The sequence below is a fragment of the Apodemus sylvaticus genome, chromosome 7 (genome assembly GCF_947179515.1).
Source record: "Apodemus sylvaticus chromosome 7, mApoSyl1.1, whole genome shotgun sequence".
NCBI lineage: Eukaryota > Metazoa > Chordata > Mammalia > Rodentia > Muridae > Apodemus > Apodemus sylvaticus.
The window spans coordinates 4,707,515-4,730,131 of record NC_067478.1 but is presented as its reverse complement, the minus strand read 5'-3'; the positions used below and the strand labels follow the sequence as shown (position 1 = coordinate 4,730,131).

The 22,617-nt window shown below is 50.2% G+C and overlaps 1 protein-coding gene across 3 annotated transcripts in view; it reads left to right on the top strand.

Moving 5' to 3' along the window:
- Positions 1-4,388: 4,388 nt before the first annotated feature.
- Positions 4,389-22,617, top strand: part of Acvr2b (activin A receptor type 2B) — a 34,148-nt gene continuing 15,919 nt past the window's right edge. For all 3 annotated transcript variants that reach the window (XM_052186993.1, XM_052186995.1, XM_052186994.1), the window contains exon 1: positions 4,389-4,789. In XM_052186993.1, coding sequence (XP_052042953.1) covers positions 4,738-4,789 — 52 coding nt within the window. In that variant the 5' untranslated portion in view covers positions 4,389-4,737. The remainder of the gene's footprint in view (positions 4,790-22,617) is intronic.

The window sequence follows — 22,617 nt, the reverse complement described above, 5'->3', positions numbered from 1 at the left end:
CTGAAGCTGGGGTGAAGCACCCAGATAGCTTGCTCAGCATGTGCAAGAGCCAGGTTTGAGCCCCAGGGATGCAAACATGAGTAGATATTGGAGAACAGTAATACTGATAAAAAGATCCACAAGCTCTCCCTCCCTAATGTCATACAGAGAACGATCCTTCTGGAGTGTGGGCCCCAGGGACTCCCTTGCATGTAGTTAGAGCATGCATGTATGTGACTGTGCCTCTCAGTGGCTGAGGGACGCTGGGCCACATCTTTTCAGCTGTCTTCAAGTAATTCTGGTAGTTTATGTTGGGGTTGAGGTGTAGCCCAGCAGGATCAACCCCCAGAACTAGTCACCTCTTGTGCAGTTTCTGCCATGACAGAAACACTAACAAGCAGCTCTTTCACCTTTTCACAATTTCACGGAAAGATTAATTTTTACCACAGGCTTGGCAACAGCCTTTTTCTTTGTTATTGAGGCTACTTAAAGGGGACACGCCTCCTCTTTGGCTCATCTGAATTCTCAGCAGCAGTACTTATAGAGTCAGGTCATCACTGGGAGAAATGCAGATTCTTTGAGCACAGCACCATGATTCCATGGACACCGATCTGATAGCCAAGATGGGCATTAAGATGCCAAAGAGGGCTGGGGAGGGACCGGAGAGATTGCTCAGTGGTCAAGAATGCTTGCTGTGGAGTGGTGGAGCAGAGTTCAGTTCCCAGCCCCCACACTGGGTGATTCTCAACTGCCTATCTCTAGGCCCTCTTCTGGCCTCCACAGTCACTTGCACACTAGTGTACATACACATAAATAAAAATAAATCTTAAAAAAAGAGAGACCAATGGGTGGGCAGCAAACACATCACGGAGGCTGGGGACAGAGGTAGGACTCCGTTGTGTCCTGAGAGGGTCAGAGAAGACTGGCAAGAAGTTATCATGCCAGCCAGAGTAGCTAGCGGTTTGAAAGTCCTAACTTAAGAAAATTAATATTTAATGTTTTGGGCTTTGTTTGACTGTTAGTAACTGAAAAGAGAAACCACAGATAAAGGGGAATTACTATAATATAATATAATATAATATAATATAATATAATATAATATAAGCATCTTTCTAATTTTATTTTTAAGTGTGTGTGTGTGTGTGTGTGTGTATGCATACACAGGTATTTGTAGAGGTCAGGAGAGGTAGTGTTCTTGGGGTTGGAATTATAGACATTTGTGAATCATCCAGTCTGGGTTCTGGGAACCAAATCCAGGTCCTCTGCAACGAGTGCTTTTTAGCACTGAGCCATCTAATCCCAGAGTCCCATCTTTTAAAGATTCACCTCAGTTACTATTTAGAACATGTACTAGGACCAGAGAGATGGCTCACTAGGTGCCAGGACCTGCTGCCAATCCTGAGGGTTTTAGTTTGATTCCCAGCTCCCACAGAGTAGAAAGACAGAACCGATCACAGGTTGTCATCCAACCTGAGTGTGTTTAGGCTTTCTCTCCTTTCTGTCTGTCTGTCTATCTGTCTCCTTCTCCCTAACACACACACACACACACACACACACACACACACACACACACACACACACATACACACATACACATACACTTTAAATAAATAAATACATAAGTAGAATATAATAAAATTCTTATATAAGATGCACTTAGCAACATGAATGGATAATGATGACAGCTAATCAGCCCATCGGTCTACTGCTGTTGAAGCTGTCCAGATGTGAGATGTAGGCTGCTGGTCCAGATGTGAGCTGTGGGCTGCTGGTCCAGATGTGAGCTGTGGGCTGCTGGTCCAGATGTGAGATGTGGGCTGCTGGTCCAGATGTGAGATGTAGGCTGCTGGTCCAGATGTGAGCTGTGGGCTGCTGGTCCAGATGTGAGATGTGGGCTGCTGGTCCAGATGTGAGATGTAGGCTGCTGGTCCAGATGTGAGATGTAGGCTGCTGGTCCAGATGTTAGATGTAGGTTGCTAGTGGCACAGGGTGTATGAAAAAATATGGCTGGATATTGGATACACATCTGAGACATGCTGGTTGATTGGACATTCAAGGGTGGCTCAGAAGGCTTTGCTATGAACAACTGACCATGCTATTGATTCTGACAGGGATAGATGGGGAAGAGCAGGCTAATGGGGGAGAGCATATGGAAGTTCTCTTCCAGCTAGGTAAAATTCAGAATGTCAGATAGGCTGCTGAGTGCAGCTGTGAAGCTAGTAGTTCAAAATATGAATTGGGATTTTCTAAAAACATCAGAATAGCATTTTGATGTGTGGCCATTTTGGTTAAGGCTAAGTGACATAAGACCTGGTATGGTATAGGAGCTGGGGATGTGGCTGAGTAGCTAGGTCAGCCTAAGTGCAGGAAGCCCTGGGTTCGGTCCCCAGCAATACATACAACCAGGCATGGTGGTACAAACCTCTAATCCTAGCCTTTGGGAGATACAAGGCAGGAGGATCAGAAGTTTGAGGTCATTCTTGGCTGTGTATTGAATAGGTGGCCAGCCTGGGCTAGTGTGAGATACTTTAGGCTCAGCACCCCTTCCCCCAAGTCCCTCACCTAAGACAGAAGAGTAGAATTAACTAGTCTAATTTTTGACATATGAATGAATGATAGTTTGTTTTTTTTCCCAATATGAGAAAGATAACCAATGCTTTCCCTAGTACAGTGGGTCTATCGCTGTGAGCTTGTTTGAATATGTTTCTGCCGCTAATTAAGAAGATGCAAAATCGGGGCTGGAGATATAGTTCCGCTGCTAGTGAGAGCTTAACGGCTCTTGTAGAGGACCTGAGTTTGGGCTCCAGAGCCCATGTGGAGCAGCTACAGGGCATCCTGTGTCCTCCTCTGGCTTCACTGGGTACCTGTGTGTACGTTCACATATTCCCACACAGACATACATATATACACCCAATTAAAAATAAATAAAACGGGTGTGGGTGGTGACACACGGCTTTAATCTCAACTCTCAGAAGGCAGAGGCAAGCAGATCGCTGTGAAGTTTGAGCCCAGCCTGGTCTAGAGCGAATTCCAGGATAGTCAGAGCTACATAGGAAGACCTTGTCTCAAAAAATACCAATAATTAAAAAAGAAAAAAAACGCCAGATAAACCATGGGTCTGGAGAGATGGCTCAGGGGTTGTTGCTCTTGCAGAGGACTCAGGTTCAGTCCCCTTCCTACCTTCAGTTTCAGGGTATCTCATGCCGTCTTCAAACCGCTAGGGCACTAGGCATACTCATCGAGCACATAGATACAGAAGGCAAGCACACACATTCGATCAAAAAACGAAAGAAAAACAAGAAAAGTCCCAGACCGACAGAGAGCTCAAGGCCATCTGAGGATTACATAAGGAGAGAAAAGAGACAACATTTAAGAGCAAAGGTTGTCAGATAAGGTGCAGACCATGGTCTCAGCTTCTTGGGAGGCTGAGAATCCCTGCCTCAAAACCAAAGCCGTAGCAGTAGGAAACTCTATCCAAGTCTTGGAGGGGTTTACAGCATCTCTTTCATAAGGGAAGTCCAAGTCTCAAGCAAATGAAACGACCCAGGCTGTGGGTACCACATTCCTCCTCTCTGCTCTTGCCGAGGCAGGAGGAAAGTATCTGAGGATTCTATAGCATTTTTTCCCCCGGAGTGGTGACTGGCTCTTCCAGTCTAGCTGGGAGGCTGAGCACTCTCACATGCTCTGATTGTATAACGATTGTGGAATCTGAAATGGAGGAATCTGGTGTGTGTGAAAGGAACAGAGACGTGTTCTGAACAGATCTTTAAGGGGTGGGAGGAGTGCTGAAGGTAAGATGAAGGATGTGGGACTGCTGAGGATCCTTCGGGAAGCAGGTCACCAACAGTTCTTTCCCACCTGCAGCTGCTCTGTGGGTCCTCCTCTTCTTGGAGGTAACTGTCTGTGTGATGTGGGGGAACCGCTGTCAATTCAGAATTCAGCGTTTTTCTGTCAATTAATTAATTAGTCCATATATGGGAGCTGGAGGACAGAGGTCCTAGGTTTTGGGGTCCAGGAGCTACCCACTCACTCAGGGGTCTCAGAGGAGCGTGCAACCCGTAGCGTGGGATCCATAGCATGGAGCAGGCACCAGTCAAGTGGTGGGCAGTCCAATCCCACCAGCTCCTAGCGCGCGCCCTGCTTAGCCCTAGAGCCCGGTGCTGCGTGCGCGCTGTCTCCAGAGGGCGCGGGCTGGGGGGCGGAGCCTCGGTGTTGTTGTTCCTCTCCGGCCCCGCCCCCAAGGGGGGCGCGGACCACGCGGCCGGAGGGCCCGCCTCCCCTCCCCCTCCCCGCCCAGCTCGCCCGCCTCTTTGTATCCAACATCCGGGTTTCCCCGCTGGCTCGGCTCCGTGGCCACCGCTCAGGAGCCATTTTGGACTCGGTTCAGCTCCCCTCCCCCACCCCCACCCCCCGTTCATGGCCCCTCCGGACTCGGCCCCTGCGCCCGGGGCCCGGGCCCAGCCCCGTTGCGCCATGCCCGCGTCGGGCGCGCCCTGGCCCGCGCCCCGCCGCCGCCGCCCCCCGGCTCCCGCGTCGCCCCATAACCCGGGCCGCACTGCGCGCCGCCCGCAGCGGCCCTGAGCACCTATCCCCGCACGCTGCCTGGGAACCGAAGCGCAGAAGCGCGCGCGCCTGGAAGCGAGACCCAGAGAAGGAGCGGGAAGCAGAGCGCAGCCGCCGCCGGGCCCTGCGCGCCCCGGGAGCGCAGCGCGGCCCTGCCCGCGGGCTCCGGGTGTCCGCGGGGCGGCGCCGCGGAACATGACGGCGCCCTGGGCGGCCCTCGCCCTTCTCTGGGGATCGCTGTGCGCCGGTAAGGACCTGGCGCGTCGTGGGGGTGCGGGGACCTGGGGCGCGCGGTGTTTACCAACAAAGGGCGGCCCCGCGGCCTCGGCGCCGCGCCACCTGCCTGGGATCGGGGTCGCGCGGGGCGCTCTGCTCGCGATCGTAGAGGCGAGCTTGCCTGTGCTGATCCTCTGCGCGATTCTGGCTCGCAGAGGTGCTAGGTGATGAGGGGACCTGGAGCGTCAGGGTTGGGGTTCAGGTTCCGCGGGCGCGCGGACCCCAGGGATAGAGCGAGGAAAACCTGAGCGTGGGGAAGGCGGCCAAGCGGGGCGGGCATCTAATCGGGGGAGGCTGCGTTGGGGCTTCTCGTCCCAGAGAATCACAGGTGTCGCAAAGCTAAGCGGACGGCTTTCCATAGCCCGCCCGGAGTCCTTTGCACCCCGTCCCGCCACTCCGCGTCGCGATCCTCATGCGAGTGGCTCCTACCTGCGCCCGCTTTTCTTGCAGCGGGCCGCAGATGCGCCCTCGTGGGACCGCTTTTGTTTTGGGCAACTGGGAGTGGAGAAGGGTTGAAGAGGCGAACCAACAGGTCTCAGATCGGTCCGGCTGGCACGTGGCGGGCGTGAGTGACCTGCGCTCAGCTGCGAGCGGCTGCGGGCTGTGGAATGCTGGTGCGCGTCTGCTTGGGACTAGGTGTGGGTGTGTACGCACGAAGTTGTGCTGGGAAAGCGCTTTCTCCTTTAAAGCCTAGGCACTGATTTTTCTGTCCCGCTGGTGCTGAAGCGTGCTCAACTTTGTAGGAGCTCCGGGACGGGTTTAGGGCAGTTCTTGGAAAGGTGGACAGTCGGGCATTGAGACTCCAAAGAAAAGATCCGTGGAGATTGGGACGGCTGGTGCCCGGTGGCCGGGGCTCTGGGTCCTGCGCGTCTTTGTTCCCAACCCCCATTACACATGCAGCTCGGGTCCCCTGCCGCCCGAGGTGGCAGCAGCGCGGAGTCTGGGAAACTCGCGAGGGGCGGGGCCCGGAGTGAAGGAAAAGGGCTGGGATCCCCTTGCAGCTGCGGGGGTGGGTATCCCAGATGGCCATTTCACCCCCTCACTGGGATCCTCACTTTCAATCTTTTCTATTAAAAGCTAGTGAAGGTTAGCAGTTAATTCCGACCTGTAGAGTTTTTGTACGAGCCTGGGTGCGGTGGAGCATGAGTGTACGAATCAGAGAGAGGGCAGAGATCATTTCTTTCCTACCCGAGCCCACTGTTGGGAAGCGGACTCAGTGCTGTCCTGGAGTGGTAGAGGCAAAGTGAACATTTTGTTTCTTTCTGCCGTTCTCCGAAGTGTTGCGCATGAGACGTTTCTCCTCGAGAATGAGGGCCTGGAAGTGATGGGAAACAGTGGTCTGCTCTGGGGAGGGCAGTGTCAGGCTGATCCCACAGTACGCAGCAGCCCTCTAGCTGTCCCTTGACTGCCAGGATTTCTGCTCCTGGACATGTGCCTAGACTATTTTTACTTTAGGTTTGTTGAAAGCATCTTCTTTTGACACTATGCCTCAGACTAGAAGTCTGTACATCACTGCTCCAGCATGTCCCAGCTTGGCCTCACCAGTCACCACTCCAGTGAGAATGGATCCCTGGTACTGTGTCTACTCACTCTGCACTGTTTGGGGGCAGTGAATAGCAGAATACAGAGGCAAGTGTTTTGACTCAACCTGTGGTTCTGCCCCCGGGAAAGATAGAGTCACCTGTGCTGTGGTGACTGACTTTCTCTTTTGAGGAACTGGAGGAGAACTTGGAAGGGTTGGGATAGACCTGGCCTTCCTGTGCCTCCGGCTTCAGAGCTCTTTCCTTCATGTTTCTGGCTTGATATTCAGAATTACTCAGCTCGATGGTGAGAAGAAGAACTCTGCATACTGGTGCTGCCAAGGGGCGCACGAGTTCGACAGATATATTCAACTTAAAATTTCTGAGTAGTCTTGTTAGTAAAAGAAAGAAATAGCTGTGTCTTTAGTGTATTCTGGCTGCTTTAATACCACAAGACTCGGTGGTTCAGACAGCAGTGTTGGGGCTGGAGAGATGGCTCAGTGGTTAAGAGCACTTGCTGGCTCTTGTAGGGGACCCAAGTTGTAGTCCTAACACCTGCTAGTGGTTCACAGTCACCTGAACTCCACTTCCAGGAGGGTCCCGTGCTATCCGGCCTTGGAGAGTACTAGGCGTATATGCGGATGGATACACAGACATACTTGCAGACAAACAAGATACAGTTAAAATAGCCATATGTATTTAAAAATCAGCAGTGGTTATTTTAACATAGTTCTAGGAGCCAAAACGGTTCAAGGTGCCTTAAGAGAGTCAATCCTACCGTAAGGATCCCTTCCTCATGGTCTAATCCACCTTTCACTGTTTTAGAGGACCCATTTCCAAAGACCTTCATGTTATTATTGGTGTTCAGGACTTCAACATATGAATGTGGGGGGCGGAGGCTTGCTCTTTTTCATCGTTGGGTAGAATTAAGTTAACATGAAGATTTGGTCATTTCAACATATATCACTATAATTAATGAGACAGGAAAAAAAATTTTTTTTTCCCGAGACAGGCTTCTGTGTAGCCTTGGCTGTTCTGGAACTTAATCTGTAGACCAGGCTGGGATGGAACTCCTAGGACTCCTGCCTCTGCCCTCTGTGCACCCTGATTAAAGGTGTGCGTCACCACTGCCTTGCCCTGGTTGAGACATGAAAAGAATTTTAATTATCTTCAACACTCGGTACTCGTTTTACCCTTTACAGAACACCTCAGTTCCAACTTTGCACACTTGAAATCCTCTGTTGTCACATTTGGCAAAGCCGATGCCGTATTACACAGCACTGGCTGAGGACAGGCTGGACCGATGCTGTAGCCAGTAGATAGGTCTGGAAGTCTTCACAGATCTGAGGCTGGCCCACTCTGCCCTTGGGAGGCTGGCGTTTGGCCTTGCCTTGCAGTGGGCATCAGGCATTCTGTTCTCTGACATCTGCTTGTCTTTGGGGTTCAGAGCAGAGAACTCTGTGGGGTGAAGAGTAGGAGCTGTGTGCTAAGACTGGTCTCAGCAGGTCCTTACTGCCCAGAGGTGTTCTCACAGGGCGACCACTGACACCAGGATGTTTCTTGTCCGTTTTCTCTGGGTGGAGGTGCCTATGAGTGACCTTTAGTCTTCTGGTCCATTGCAGTGGGAGAGGACAAGGGCTACAGAGTCATGGGATTCCCTCCCCAGAGCAGATGTTCTCTGCTGTCTGTTGATCTTCCCAGGCTGCCTGCCTATCAGGTGGGCGTGCCCCTTGGGAGGCGTAGGTGCCCCCCCCCCCAGGCTCCTACTGAGCAGATGTGATCCTTGCCTGAGAGAAGACTTGAGGCCAGAACCCTTTGGGTGTGTCTTGCGTAGGTAGGCTTGTGTAGTGTACCCCTATGCTGCTTTTCCGGGCACCCAGAATCCGCCAAGTCTCTGGCCTCGCCCTGGCGGTTCCCTAAGGCCTTCTTTTGCTGAGAGTGCGGGGGTGGGGGTGGGGGGTAGGTGTGGTTGTGGGTGGGGGGTAGGTGTGGGTGTGGGTGGGGGGTAGGTGGGGGTGGGGGTGGTAGCCCCTTTATCTCTTGTCCTTCTGCTCTGAGAGCAAGAAAACAGAACTCCAGAAAATATAAATCAGGGCTTACACGGGTGCTTGCACAAGTGTGTGCGTGTCTGTGTGTACACATGTGTACATACATACATAGTGTTGCACATCCTTTGTGGGCTCTGTAAAATCCCAGCTGCCTTGCAGTCAGCCCTACCTTGAGGCAGATCCACAGCACATCAGAGCCTGAGTTCAGAGCCAGCTCCTAACCTATCACCGTGGCCTGGAATCCAGTGGGTTGAGGGAGAAGAGCAAGTCTGGATCATTCAGGACCATTCGTATTTTCAGTCATACTTCCTTCCCATCCATCCATGTGTGTGTGTGTGTGTGTGTGTGTGTGTACACCTGGGCATGCGAATGCCTGTGTGTGTATATACCTGTGTGTGTATATGTACCTGTGCATGTGAGTACCTGTGTGTGTGTGTATACCTGTGCATGTGGGTGCCTGTATGTGTGTGTGTGTGTGTGTGTGTGTGTGTATACCTGTGCATATGGGTGCCTGTGTGTGTCTGTGTGTGTATATACCTGTGCCTGTGTGTATACCTCTGTATGTATGTGGGTGCCTGTGTGTGTGTATGCCTGTATATGTATGTGGGTGCCTGTGTGAGTGTATACCTGTGCATGTGAGTACCTGTGTGTGTATACCTCTGTATGTATGTGGGTGCCTGTGTATGTGTATGCCTGTGTATATGAGTGCCTGTGTGTGTGTGTGTATACCTGTGTATGTATGTGGGTGCCTGTGTGTGTGTATACCTCTGTATGTATGTGGGTGCCTGTGTGTGTGTATACGTGTGCATGTAGGTGCCTCTGTGTGTGTGTATACCTGTGCATGTGAGTGCTTGTGTGTGCATATACCTGTGCACATGAGTGCCTGTGTATGTGTGTGAGTGCCTGTGTGTGTGTATACCTGTGCATGTGAGTGCCTGTGTATGTGTGTGAGTGCCTGTGTGTGTGTATACCTATGCAGGTGAGTGCCTGTGCATGTGTGTGCCTGTGTGTGTGTGTGTGTGCCTGTACATGTATGTGGGTACATGTTCAGTCTAGAGAGCATCATCAAATGTCTTTCACGATTACTACCCACCTCATTTTTTCTTTTAAAAGTATTTTGTATTAGCTTGTGGGCGTGTGCCACAGCTCTCTGAACAACTTGTGAAAGTTGGTCCTCTCCACAGTGGGTGCTGAGAAATCAGACTCAGGTTGTCTGGCTCAGGAGCCGGCAAGCCGTTACTGCTGAGACATCTTGCTGGCCCTCACTGTTTTTGATGCAGGGTCTCTCTGACCCTGAAGTTCACCTTTAAAGCAAGGATTACGGATGCTTACCACACTGTGTGGCTTCTTGGGTGGGGGGTGCCGGGTATCTGAACTTTGGTCCTTATTCTTGTGTGGACGTGCTATCAGCTGAGCCGTGTTCCCAGACCGCACTTTAGGACTTTTTCCTGGCTGCATGGGCCTTTCTAGAACAGGGTTTCCCAAACGTTGGCAGATACTGGCATTTTGCCCCCGTGGATTCTATTAGGAATGTTGGTGACAGTAGGGAGGCAGGCCTGCACACTGCAGACACTCAGCTGTGTCTCGGACCACGGCGAGTGGAAATGACTCTTGGCATCTCTGAAGGTAGGGGTGAAAACATGCTTCTGTAGGCTGAGAGCCAGTGGTCTAGAACATCCAGCCTTTACTGGGGTACACAGTTGCGGGACATGAGGGTAATGGTCCAGTCCTCTTTCTCCCTCTGGAGTCAGGATAGGGAGCTGGGTTCTCCCTCAAAGCTTAGATAATTCCTGCATCTCTGAACCTCTTGGAGTTTGTATTTGGTTTAAAATCAATGGTCCAGCGGACCGGCTGCCACGGAAGAGAATCCTGGCGTCCTTGAGTTTTCCCAGAAGTGGTTCAGGTTTCAGGGAGGCGGCCCGTTGTGGGTGGCCGGGCAGCCTGCCTGCCCGCACCCGCCCACCTGCTCTGGCCTTTGCCTTGAGGCTGGCACTTCTGCCTCTCCCTCCCGCAGAATGTCAGGAAGTGCCTGTTGTTGGGGCTCTGCCTGCCTGACACCCCCTCTCTACTCACCTGGGATCTGGGTGAGCCCGGGCTGTACCCGTCTGCCAAGCCTGGGGGTCGTAGCAGGATCCTGGCATGCCCTTTCCTCCCAATGGGCCTGCCCTGTGGCGCTCCGAGGAGCCGCGGCGACTGTGGGCTTGGAACTTCCAGGCCCAGGACGCCAGGGCAGGGGGCCAGCCTCACCCCAAAGGTGAGGTGTCTCTTCCCATAGGGCTTGGGAGGTAGGTGGTGGGAGAGCCTTGTCTAAGAAAGCTGTCTTGCTGTAACCTGTGACAGACACGGCGGGCTTCCACAGAGGCCGGTCTGCTGGCCTCTGAGACTGGCAGCTCCCTGTGGCTGGACCATGTCCTTTTTATGCTGTGTTATGTGGAGGATTGTTGGGGGACATTTCTTTCAGATCCCCAACTTAGAGCTACTTACTGGTGGGGCATCAGGGTGGATACAGTTCTTCTGACAACTATTTCAAGTTCTCCACAACACTCTGTGAAGTGTTGCTGAGGCGAGATTTCCCAGGCCCACCTCTTCCACATTCTTTTTTCCCCCATGACGATGTGGTTGCTTTCCTAGAATTCCTGGGTCTGGCCCTTCCTCCCATGCCGTCACCAGGTTTTTGCTGTGGGCCAGACACCCCTTATTCTGTGCCTTTTTTGTCTCATTGTTGACCAGACTTACAAATGAGCCATAGGCCCAGAGGTGGTTGCTCCATGCAGGTCTATTGGTGCTGCTTCTGGGTACCCAGGTTTTAAGGGTTGGGAGATACTCCTGTCTTCTTCAAGTAGGGCCTTAAGGTCGGTAGGATGCTTCTGACAACGGTAGGGATTGGAAGTCCACAGATCAGGCCCGCTGGGGATTGTTCCAAGGGTCAAGGGTGCCTCCTCTGCATGGGACTAGTCCTGGCTTCTGGCCTTGGACGATTCTGTTCTTTCCCATCATGCTGTGCACACACATGTGCCGTTTTCCAGACCCTCTTGGGGCTTGGCAGCTCAGCCTGGTGTTTTCATTCATGGACATGTGACGTTGGAGAGAACACTCAGTGCACTGGGCAGGTCTGTTGCCCTCCTCCCTAGGGAATGTTCTGGAGGGGCCTGGCCTGCTGGACAATGGGGCTGCTTCTCCCTGGCTTGTTTCTGGGCTACAGCTGAGGAGTTTTGTGAGGCAAAGTCAAAGCTCCTGTTTGTAAACGTGTTCCTAGGCGACTATTTCGGTGCTACCTCTGAGAACTAAGGAGGCTAAAATTAGTTCTGGGGAGGAAAAGGAAGGCTGTTGGAAACTCAAGCCCTTGGCTTGAAGGTGGAGGAGGCTGTTTCCCGGTGTTTGTGGCTGAGTCTTTGGGAGGTGTGAGCAGACCAGCTGTTGTCTGTCCATCTGAGTGGAGGGAGGGGAGGCTGACTGCCCTTAGGCCAGTGAGGCCTGGGCCAGTGAGGGAGCAGGCGGCTGACTTGGGAGCTGTCTGGACTGCTCATGCCAGGGTGGTTTTTTTTTCTTCTGGTCCTGCAGTGGTCCGAAATGTTTCCAGGTGTGGAGACAATGCTCTCTAATGTCCACCCGAATGCCAACTCTCCTCACCTTCTACCTCAGACCCGATAGTTACCTGCCCATTGATTTAGAAACTTCCCTTGAGTTTTCAGAGCCCTAGGCTGGCAGCCAGGGGTTAGGAAACATTTCTCTTGGATATTTGGGGAGATTTCCTTTGTGAGTAAATTTGAAGTGGGGTTCAGTAGGAGTCTTGTCTATGGCCCAGGCCCCTTGGGAGATCTAACATCTCTGCACAGAACATGTGGGTCAAGGTTCATCTACCAAGTGGCTTCCAAACTACAGGGACACAGGGTTGAGAAAGGTGAGTGACCCCTGCTTGAGGCAGGGTCTAGGTTTGTTTCCTCTAAGCTGAAAAGCTTTGCACACAAACCTTTTACTCAGGGGTCTTCTGGTTAACCTCTGTGGGGAGCAGAGGTCACATGAGCCCTATTTTCTTTAACTCTTTTTAACTTTTATTGAATTTATAGCTGTTTAAATAACAGACATATAGTTAGTTGCAGAAATTTAGCTGTCAGTAGGTACAACCAAGGTCTCAAGTTGGGTGTGGGAGAGCATTGCATGCCTGTGATTCCTGTTCTTGGGAGAGGCAGGAGGATGAGGAATTAAAGGTCCTCCTGGACTGTGGAGACTGCCTCAGAAACAAACAGATCAGAAAACAAAAATGTAGGGTCTCCTGAGTAAGCTCTCCCCGTTAAAAAGTGATTTGTGTGTGTGTGTGTTTGTGTTTGTGTGTGTGCACACACATGCCCTTGTAAATCCTTGTGTATCATGTACAAGCATTGTCCACAGAGGCCAGAGAGCCTGTCCAATCCCCTTATGGGTTACAGGTGGTTGTGAGCTGCTTGATGGGGGTGCAGGGAACGGAACCCAGGTCCTCTGCAAGAGTGGTTAACCGCTCTTACCTACTGAGCCATCGCCCTCCCCCCTCCATACCTTTTTAAGATCTCATGCAATCCAGTCTGTCCTGGAAGCATCCTTGCAGGTCTTGAACTGCGATCCTCCAATCTGCACTTCCCAAGTGCTGGATACAGATGTGCTTCACCACATACGCTTTCTGTAGTACTGGGGATGAAGCCTAGGGCTTCATGAATGCCAGGCAAATGCTCTCCCGGTGGAGCTACGTCCTCATCTCTCTAGGTAAGGCTTTTGTGGTTAGTACATATTCCTCCCCAATAGGGTAACTGTAGGTAATATTTAGGTAATAAGATGGTGACGACGATGATGACGATGGTGATGACAACAACAACGATGATGACAGTTTTATTATTTATTTACATTTTTAAGATGTGTAGTGTGGCCGGGCGGTGGTGGTGCACACCTGTAATCCCAGCATTCTGGGAGGCAGAGGCAGGCGGATTTCTGAGTTTGAGGCCAGCCTGGTCTACAGAGTGAGTTCCAGGTTAGCCAGGGCTACACAGAGAAACCCTGTCTTGAAAAAACCAAATCCAAAAAAAAAAAAAAAATGTATAGTGTGTGTGTGGTACCGTGGCGTGCATGTGGAGGTCAGAGGACAGACAGCCTGTGGGGGTTGGCTTTATCTTCCCATCTTATTTTGAGAGCCTAGCACAGATTCCAGGCTTGGCAGCAAGTGCTTTTACCTTTACCTTAGTTTTTTGGTTTTTTAGCCCCTTACTGGTGCCACTGTTGAATGTAGCTGGATTTTGCTACTTTGTGAGTGCCTCTCTTTTCCACCCTTTATTTCACACCCTATCACTAGATAGGAGAGAAAGGATACAGGGGGAAAAGGAGATAGAGATCTCTGAATCTGATTTCTTCCTTTTGTTTCTTCTTTTGAGTATGACTACTAACAAACTGAAACTTACCCTCACCCCCACCCCCAAAGGACCAACAGCCACTGACCTTGCCTCTTGGGGCCCAAGGGTTTATTTATATACCCTCTGAAAAATTCCCAGAGTTCCAAAAGTCACACAATTGCAGAAACTATCTGTGGCCAGTGAAACCATACCTCTGCTAGAGCATGAGACAAATCATAGTCAACTGCTGCAGAAATCGGAAGCAGCCCCATACCCCCACACCTGGGATTAAAATGATAACACATATTTCTGTGATTTTTAAAGAAACCAAAATTCCAAAATTGTCACTTTGTTCCCCCTCTTCTGATTTAAGCCATTAATTGTGCTGTGTGTACTGGGAAATTGTAAACAGGACATTTTCAGTGAACTAAGTGCTTTTCGGGTCAATGGTCCAAGGTTTTCAGAACTCTCTGGCTCTTTCTGCAGGAGCCATTTTGCCTTTGACGTAGGGAGACAGTAGCAGCTGAGCAACACCATCACCTTCTTGCATAAGTCACAATTTTAATTTCTCCTGTGAGATCTTCATCTATAATTTTTGGATGCAATAATTTTGGATGCAATAATTTTGGGAAGTCAGTCTACGCCTTCCCAAGATCATTCCTACAATCCCTGAGGGCAAAGGGCCATGAAATCCAGTGGCTCTTTTATGACATTAGAATTAAGGGGATACAGTAAGATGTTTATCACTGGCTAACTCTAGAGCCCCACTGCCTTCAGTAGCATGCATTGAATCTCCAATACCAGTGGAGGTTTTTCTGTCTGCTTGTCACTCCTTGGCTGCGGGACCTCAAGCTAGGCCCCCAAAGCTACTTCCTTGTGGTAAGAAATGATTTTGATTATCTCTTCTGGACCTATACTCTGGTCCAGTGCCAGCCCTTGTCACATCAACTGCATACCCCTGGAAACCTAGGCCTTCTTTCTGATTTATATTTAGACGAACCATTGCCCTTAGGGATGCCTTGCTCACAATTTTGTTTTGGTGACCATATTTCCCACAATTAAAGTACTGGGCATTTTGAGATCTAAGGTCTCTTTGATATCAGAGAGCTCCAGCTCTAGCTTGATCTGTGCTGTTAGCACCTGGCACATTATCAGCCATATCCCTCCTCCACTTGTCCTCAGGTGCTGTTCACACCTTTAACGGTCTAACGACTTTTTTACGTCTAGTATTCGAAACACCAAGGTGTCCACCAACACTTGCCTTGCATCAAGGTCTGATGCATCTTTGTTTACAGCTAAAACTAATTTTTTGTGTAAAAAAAAAAAAGTCCAAAAGTCAGTGATAGTGCCTCCCGAACCTTGTATAATCTTTGTTAAATGAATCTTCCGAGCCTTGTATAGTCTTTGTTAAATGAGGTGGATTGGCCCCCCCCAACCTTGTCCCAAGCTTAAAGCCAGGAAGCAACACTGTCCTATAGTTATGTCATCAGATTGAATCTGTTCTTGAAAATCAGAGTACCACCCTTCATCCAGCATCCTGACTTTTACTGTATCCATTCTCCTCTATTTCTCTGTTCTGTTCGCATCTTCTTCCCTCCACCATATTAACCATACTGGCCTCCAGTACAGCTGTTACCAATCCCTTCCAGTCTTGGAAAAATAATTGTAGTTTGAGTAGCCCAGTTACTTAGAATGTGTTTCACATAAGGAGAGTGCATCCCATATGAAATCATAGACTCTTTAAAAACCGCCCTAGATCAGTCATTTCTGTAGGACACCATCCTGTCTCATCATAACCTTAACAGGCATATGCTGACTGTTGAGAAAGCTGATGGTGATCTTGTAACCTGGGCCACCCCTCCTCCCACTCTGGCGGTATCATCAGATTGTCCTGCTTTTTCAGCTTTTCTCTGTCTGACCTGGCCGCCCTCTGCCAGTTTCTTTCTTCCAGTAGGAAACTCCTGCTCTCTTGCTCAGTCTCTGGGACTGAGCCTGTGCTCTCTTTTCTGGTGCTTGTTGCCTCTCCAGAGCTTCCATCTCCACTTTTGCAGCACCAAAGCTGCAACCTGATCAGAAACTCAGAAACTCGCAGCGGAGAGTTGGCAAGGATTCTTTTTAATATTTCCCGCAACGCAACAACAGTAAACTTTTTGCTGGACTCTTAGGGAAAAAAATTCGTTCCTTCATCCCCTGCTGTTTCCTCTATGGCATTTAAAATCAAATTTCACATTTTTTTTTAAGTAGAAAACACAAACTTTATTTTAATAAGAACCTAGGTTTGCGGTAGGGATGGGGACAGTAACTGGGGTCGAGGTAGATGGGGTAACTGGTGCATGTCCGTAACGATTTCTCGCTCAGAGGCTGTATTGTCCAGAATGAAGCCCACAGCCAGGGAAACGGTTTGGTTGAAGGAACCTCGTAGATACTTAACGTACTGGTTCAAGGGTCAATAGCTGATCGAGGGTCAATAGCTGATGGAGCAGAGATGGTCTAGAATTGTTGAGATATCGCCCAAGTGTGTCAGGGTCTGCAGCAACATGGTATTCAGCGACTGGGAAGCAACCTGTGGTGGGGGTGGGGGGCACATGGCCCTGGGAAAAGCTAGGAGGCTCATTCGCGGTCTTGTGTCATGGTGGAGGGTTGTCGACAGGCTAAGGAGCAAGGGTAATTAGTGCTGCAGACAGGCGCGGTAGTAGAGGAGCTGAGCTGAGCGAAGTCGGAGGCAGGGTTGGCCTGGGTTCCCCTGAAGCCAGTGGCAGCGCAGCTCCTACCCAAATTCCTTTTTTTTTCTTTTAAGATTTATTTATTTATTATATATAAGTACACTGTAGCTGTCTTCAGACACCCCAGAAGAGGGCGTCAGATCTCATTACGGATGGTTGTGAGCCACCATGTGGTTGCTGGGATTTGAACTCCAGACCTTTGGAAGTCAGTGCTCTTAACTGCTGAGCCATCTCTCTCTCCAGCCCAGACACTGACCACTCTTAAAGGATCCATACTGGTGTGCCAGCACCCACAAGGTGCCTCTCAGCCATCTGTGACTCCAGCCCCAGGGGATTCAATGCCTTCTTCTGACCAGGCATTCCTTATACTGCACAGACATATGTTCAGGCAAAATAATGATACACAAAATAAAATAATGACTTAAAACCTTTTTCTGAAGATGGAGAGTGAGGTTACGAGTGAGATCTGGATGTGGCTCCACAGACCCCATGCACTTGTGCAGTCAGCATCCAGATCAGCTCTCCCAACTCCCTGTCTCAGTGGGTCTCTGGACCACAGCCAGGGCCTGGTAAGTACTAAGCATGCTCCGAGCCATCTCAGCCCATGCTAGTTGCTGCATCCATCTCTCAGGGTAACTTGCTACTTTCTTTTTCTTTTTAAAAAAGATTTATTTATTTTATGTATATGAGTACACTGTAGCTGTCTCCAGACACACCAGAAGAGGGCATCAAATCCCATTATGGATGGTTGTGAGCCACTACGAGGTTGCTGGGAATTGAACTCAGGGCCTGGGCCATCTCTCCAGCCCCATCTTTTGCTTTCTTAATAGGGCAGGAATTAGATCACCGTGATTGATTGATCAGTTGATTGACTTTTCAGACAGAGTCTTATAGCCTAGACTAGCCTGGAACTCACTGCATAGCTCAGAGGCTGACCTCAGATTTGTGGTGAGTCTCTTGCCTCTGCCTTTCAAGTGCTGGTATTAAAGGTTTGGGCCACCATGCCTGCTTTACTCATTATAATAGCCATGAAAAATTCTCAAGTGTAGAGATAGACTGTTGGCCTCCTGTTGGTGGGCTTTTTGATTGTATGTCATTATTTTGCATTTTAATAAGCACTGAAAGTGACAGGTGGCAGCAGTAGGTGCAGAAGCCAGGTGACTTCCAGCAGAGCGTGGGTTTCTAGAGGTCTAGACTTCAGTGTCGACCCTGTAAAGTGCTCGGCCGCAGAGGTTGAAGCATCCACACCTGGCGGAGGTGCCAGCATCAGAGACTGCTTCTGGGCGTCACCTTTACCCTCTTTGGGGACTGTGGCAACTGCAGAGGTGGCTGAAGAGCTTTGGGGAGTGCCACTGCCTCAAGGCACAGTGTGTTGACAAATGTTGGTGTGGCAGAATTCTGATTGCCATACAGTTTTTTTTTTTAAGATTTATTTAATTATTTATGTATTATATGTAAGTACACTGTAGCTGTTTCTCAGACACACTAGAAGAGGGTACCAGATCTCATTATGGATGGTTGTGAGCCACCATGTGGTTACTGGGATTTGAACTCAGGTCCTCTGGAAGAGCAGCCAGTGCTCTTGACCTCTGAGCCGTCTCTCCAGCCCTGCCTAGCTTCCATTTCGTGGTTCAGTTACCCTCATTTAAACCCACTTGTCAGGCCCTGCTCGTGGGTTTCAATGACACGGACTTGTGGCAGTGTCTCCAGTATGCACAATGCCCCAGTTGGCTCTTGCACATCATCCTGGGCGACAAACACTATTTGTGCCTTTGTCTGCACTGTAGACTCAATGGAAAAACCACACAACACTGCCGACTCATTCAGGAGTAAGATGCCGATAGGCTTGATGGGAGAGACTTCCCTCTTCTTGGCGGGAAGGAGGCTGGCGGCCACTTGGCCTCTTCTCTGTGCACGCCCAGAGCTTCCTCATGGCTGCTTCCCTCTCCTATCTGCTGATTTATTTCTCTGTTGTTGTTTGAGACAGTATCTCTAGACCAGGCTGGCCTCCAACTCACAGTGATCCACCTGCCTCTGCTGGGATTAAAGGCTTGCACCAGCACGCCCTGCTCCTCTACCTGTCTAAATATAGACATACAGAAGGTTTATGTTTTAATCTGTGGATGCTGTAGGCTACATAGATGAGTCTGTAATATTTAGGAATAAAGATGATAGTTGAAAATGATAGTTTTGGGTTGTATTTTGGAGTGGAAGTCACTTTGTTACTGCTGAGGCAGGGTCTTACTATGTAGCCCTAGCTGGGTGGGGGGTAGGGGGGACTCCCAGAGATTTGCCTGCCTCTGCCAGGTGCTAGAAGTAAAGGTTCAGGCTACTTATCCGGAAACTACTATTTTGGGGGTTTGTCTTGGGGGGGTCTCTGTTCCCATTAACATTTTCTGTGGGCTGTTTTGTATAAGCTGGTGGACTCTGTCTTTCTCTCTCTTTTCTTCCTCCCATTCTTCACTCCATTTTGAAGTCCTAAGGCTGTTTTACAACAGTCTGAGGGCATGCAGCTGTAAATCTCAACAGCCACACCTCGCGACAGCATTGCGGCGTTCTCTGCCGAGGTTGGCAAGGCACAGCATGGTGGGAGGGAGCGTACTGGGAGCATCCCCAGAAATGGTTCAGTGTTTGAAACACAGGTGGAAGGAAGGGAAAGCTCAGAATCCAGGCTGTTTCGGTTCCAGTGTAGACGGGACCTTCCTTGCTTTGGTGTACACTGTGGTCCTGAAGAGTGGCAGGAGGCTGGGTAGAAAGCAGATACAGGGGATACAGGGTCTCCTCTTCCACTCACCAGGGCCAGTCTCTGCTGAAGGGACCCGGAACAGGCCAGAGCAAACAGGCATCTCTGGTTGAAGGCATCATGTAGCTAAGGAGAGTGAAGATTTACAGACCGGGACCAGGCGCTCCCCACCCCAGTCCCCCTGCTGAGCTGTAGTATTCCCGAGCCCCAGACAAAGTTGCCTCTCTGCTTTCAAAACACTTGCATTAGTTTAAATAATGCTAATTCCAACATTCTGCCCACCCGCCCTCCCTCCCTCCATGCTCATCTTCGGCTTGTGTCTGGTCACAGTGGATCTGGATCTCTATCCCCTCAGACAAGCCGAGGCAGCTGCTGGAATCTCAGCCCAGGTCCGTGGGGCTTGTTTGGCCATTGGTGTAGTTCTAGGGTCAGCTGGATGGTCCAGCGCCTTGCTGCCTTCCACGCTGGCCTGGTATGCCATTCTGAATTTTTTCTGATCACCCAGAACACACCTATCAATTGTGTCTCTGTTTGGAACTTGAAGTTTTGTTTTCTGTTTTACTCCTGGTTTTCGTCCTGGTTTTGGTGGCATCTGCCCTCCAGGACATTAAAGAAATATTAATTTTTAATTGTGTGTGTGTGTGTGTGTGTGTGTGCGCGCGCGCGCGTGTGTGTGCACGTGTGTGAGCCTGTGCTTGAGTCCTTTCTGAGAGCAGAGCATGCTCTTAAAGCTGGTGGTCTTCCTCCGTGTCGACACGTCAGTACTGTTTATTTATTTGTTTATCTATCTAGAGACAGGGTCTCACTGGGTCATTCTGTGTAATCCTGGTCGCCCTAGAACTCACTGTGTAAACCAGGCTGGCCTAGAACTCATACAGATCCAGTTGCCTCTGTCTTTGTCTCCCTAGCACTGGATAGGATTAAAGGTCTGTACCCCTACAGCCAGGTGCCAGTACATTCTGATAAAGGGCAGATGGAGGGAGATTCTGTTTCTGTTTTTAAGATTTATCAATTTTATTATTTTATGTTTATGAGTGTTTTGCACGTAAATGTGCATGTCTGGTGCCCATAAAGGTTGCAAGAGGGCATCATATCCCCTGGAACTGGAGTTATGGATGGTCGTTAGTAACCATGCGGGTGCTGGAATAGAACCCCGGGGCCTTTTCTGGAAGCAGCCAGTGCTCTAACCACTGGGCAACCTCTCCAGCCCCATAGGTAGATTCTTGTATTCTTGTTTTTCTTTCTTCTGCCTTTGCAGTTCTCGGACTATGGTGAGTGGAAGCATTGTCTCCCTGTGGTCCTGGAGTCACAGGTCAGAGGGTGCTGAGGGCCTGGGTTTGGTGGAAGCATTGTCTCCCTGTGGTGCTGAGGGCCTGGGTTTGGTATGCTTCCTTTCCAGTGTGGCTCAGGCCTGCGGTAGCTCCTCCTTTCTGCCCGGTTCTGTGTTACGCCTCTAGGAATCAGCTTGGCTCTGTGGGTTTGGGGCAGGGCTACCTGCATCCGTGGCCTGGGCGTTAATGAGCCCACCTTCTGCCTTCTTACACCATTGTTTATGGAGACATCTAGTACCATCGAGTGCCAAGGCTCCGATGCTTCTGTAGTAGGGATCATACTGTCCCGCTCTGGCCGCGGTCCATGAAGGGCTCTGTGTGGACAGTTCCCGCATCTCCGTCTGCTCTTCAGCTCCAAATCTTCCTTTCTGTAGGTCCTTTTACTCCTTGAGACTTGTGCTTTAGGAAACTTCCCTCTGCAGGGAATTGGGACATGCCTATAACCCTCACCTGGAGGAAGCTCTCCAGTGTTCTTCAGGAATCGCAGGGCCGCCCCCTGTGCTGTGGAACGGTGGTGCCAGGGACTCGTTTATGAAGAGTCTGGTCTAGAGGTGACATGAGATGTCTTGGCTTCCTTCTGTCACTTTGGAAAGTGTTCTTGGACTGTCTGAGGCGTTTATAGTGGAAGAGCGAGCTGGAAAGCCCCCATGGAATGCTGAGGAAAGTATAGTGAGCGTCCTCTCTCACACAGTGTAGCCAGGTAGCTGTGTGGAAGAGTGCGGACACCAGGGGCTCGTGCCTCCACCAGCCTCAGGCGCCCATCGGGACCACTTCTGGCTCTTCCAGAGGACCCGAGTTCTGGTCCCAGCAGCCACACCTGGTGGCTCTCAAACTCCTGTAGCTTCAGCTCCAGGGGCTCTGATGCCCACTCCTGACGGCCTCCACGGCACCAAGGGAACATGCACTCTTACACACACATCTTGCAAAAAATTGCTCATTCCTGCGGTCTTGCCAATTTCCATAATTAAGAGACAGGTGGATTCAGCAGATGTGAAATTGAGGTTAGGGTCCTTCTGTCCTAAGGCTTCCTTGCTGTCTTGCCTTTTGTGAGGGCATGCAGCCTGTGGCTGACAGAGCAACCAGATAATAGAATTTGTCTCAGCCAAGAGGAAGGGGCAGCGGGGCAGATGCAGTTCCCTCTGAGACTTTGTAACTACAGGGAGGAGGGTGTTGGAAAGAGCTGGCTCTGAGCACACACCGCTTTTGTGGAGGTCCAGACATCATGGACACCTGTGATCCACGGGGGTCCAGAGCTTCTGGCCTCAGTCACCTGTCTATACTCACCTGTCTGACTGGTCTTTGCTACTTTGTGGGTTCTTTACTGCACCCTTTATTCCCCACCCACCTCGGCCCCTGTCTCACCCCCTGTCGGGAGATAGGAGAGAAAGAAGATAGAAGAGAGAGACTGACAAACTGCAAACAACCCTCCTGAACAACCACCAACCCCACATCGCCTCTCGAGGGCTCTGGCATTGATACCCCTCTGAAAAGTTTCAAGAGTTCCAAACATCACACAATCGCAGAAACTATCTGCAGCTGGCAAACCCAGGCCTCTGCTGGAGCAAGAGGCAGATCATAGTCAGCTGCTGCCAGTGGTTCAAAGCAGTCCCGTAGTCCCCATACCCGGGAATCAAACTAAACACACTTTGTAATATTTCTGTGTTTTTTAAAGAAACCAACATTCCAAAATTGTCACTACACACTGCACTAATACATACAAGTTGCATGCCTTTAATCCCAATATTCAGGGGCACACACAGGTGAATCTGAGTTAGAGGCCAGCCTGGTCTACAGAACAACTTCCAAATGGACAGGGCTACACAGAGAAACCCTGTCTCAGAACAAAGAAACATACCAAAACTAAAGAAATAATAGTAATAATAATAATAAAAATAAAGTAAACTTTAAAAAGTAAGTTAGGTAGGGATTTGGAGATACCCAAAATATAGAATGTAAAATTGACCTAGGATGATGACTGAGGTGATGGTCTAGTGATCAGGGACATTTCTGCCTCTTCCAGAGGACCTGAGTTTTGTTCCTGGCATGCTTGCAAACACACACGCGCGCGCGCGCGTGCGTG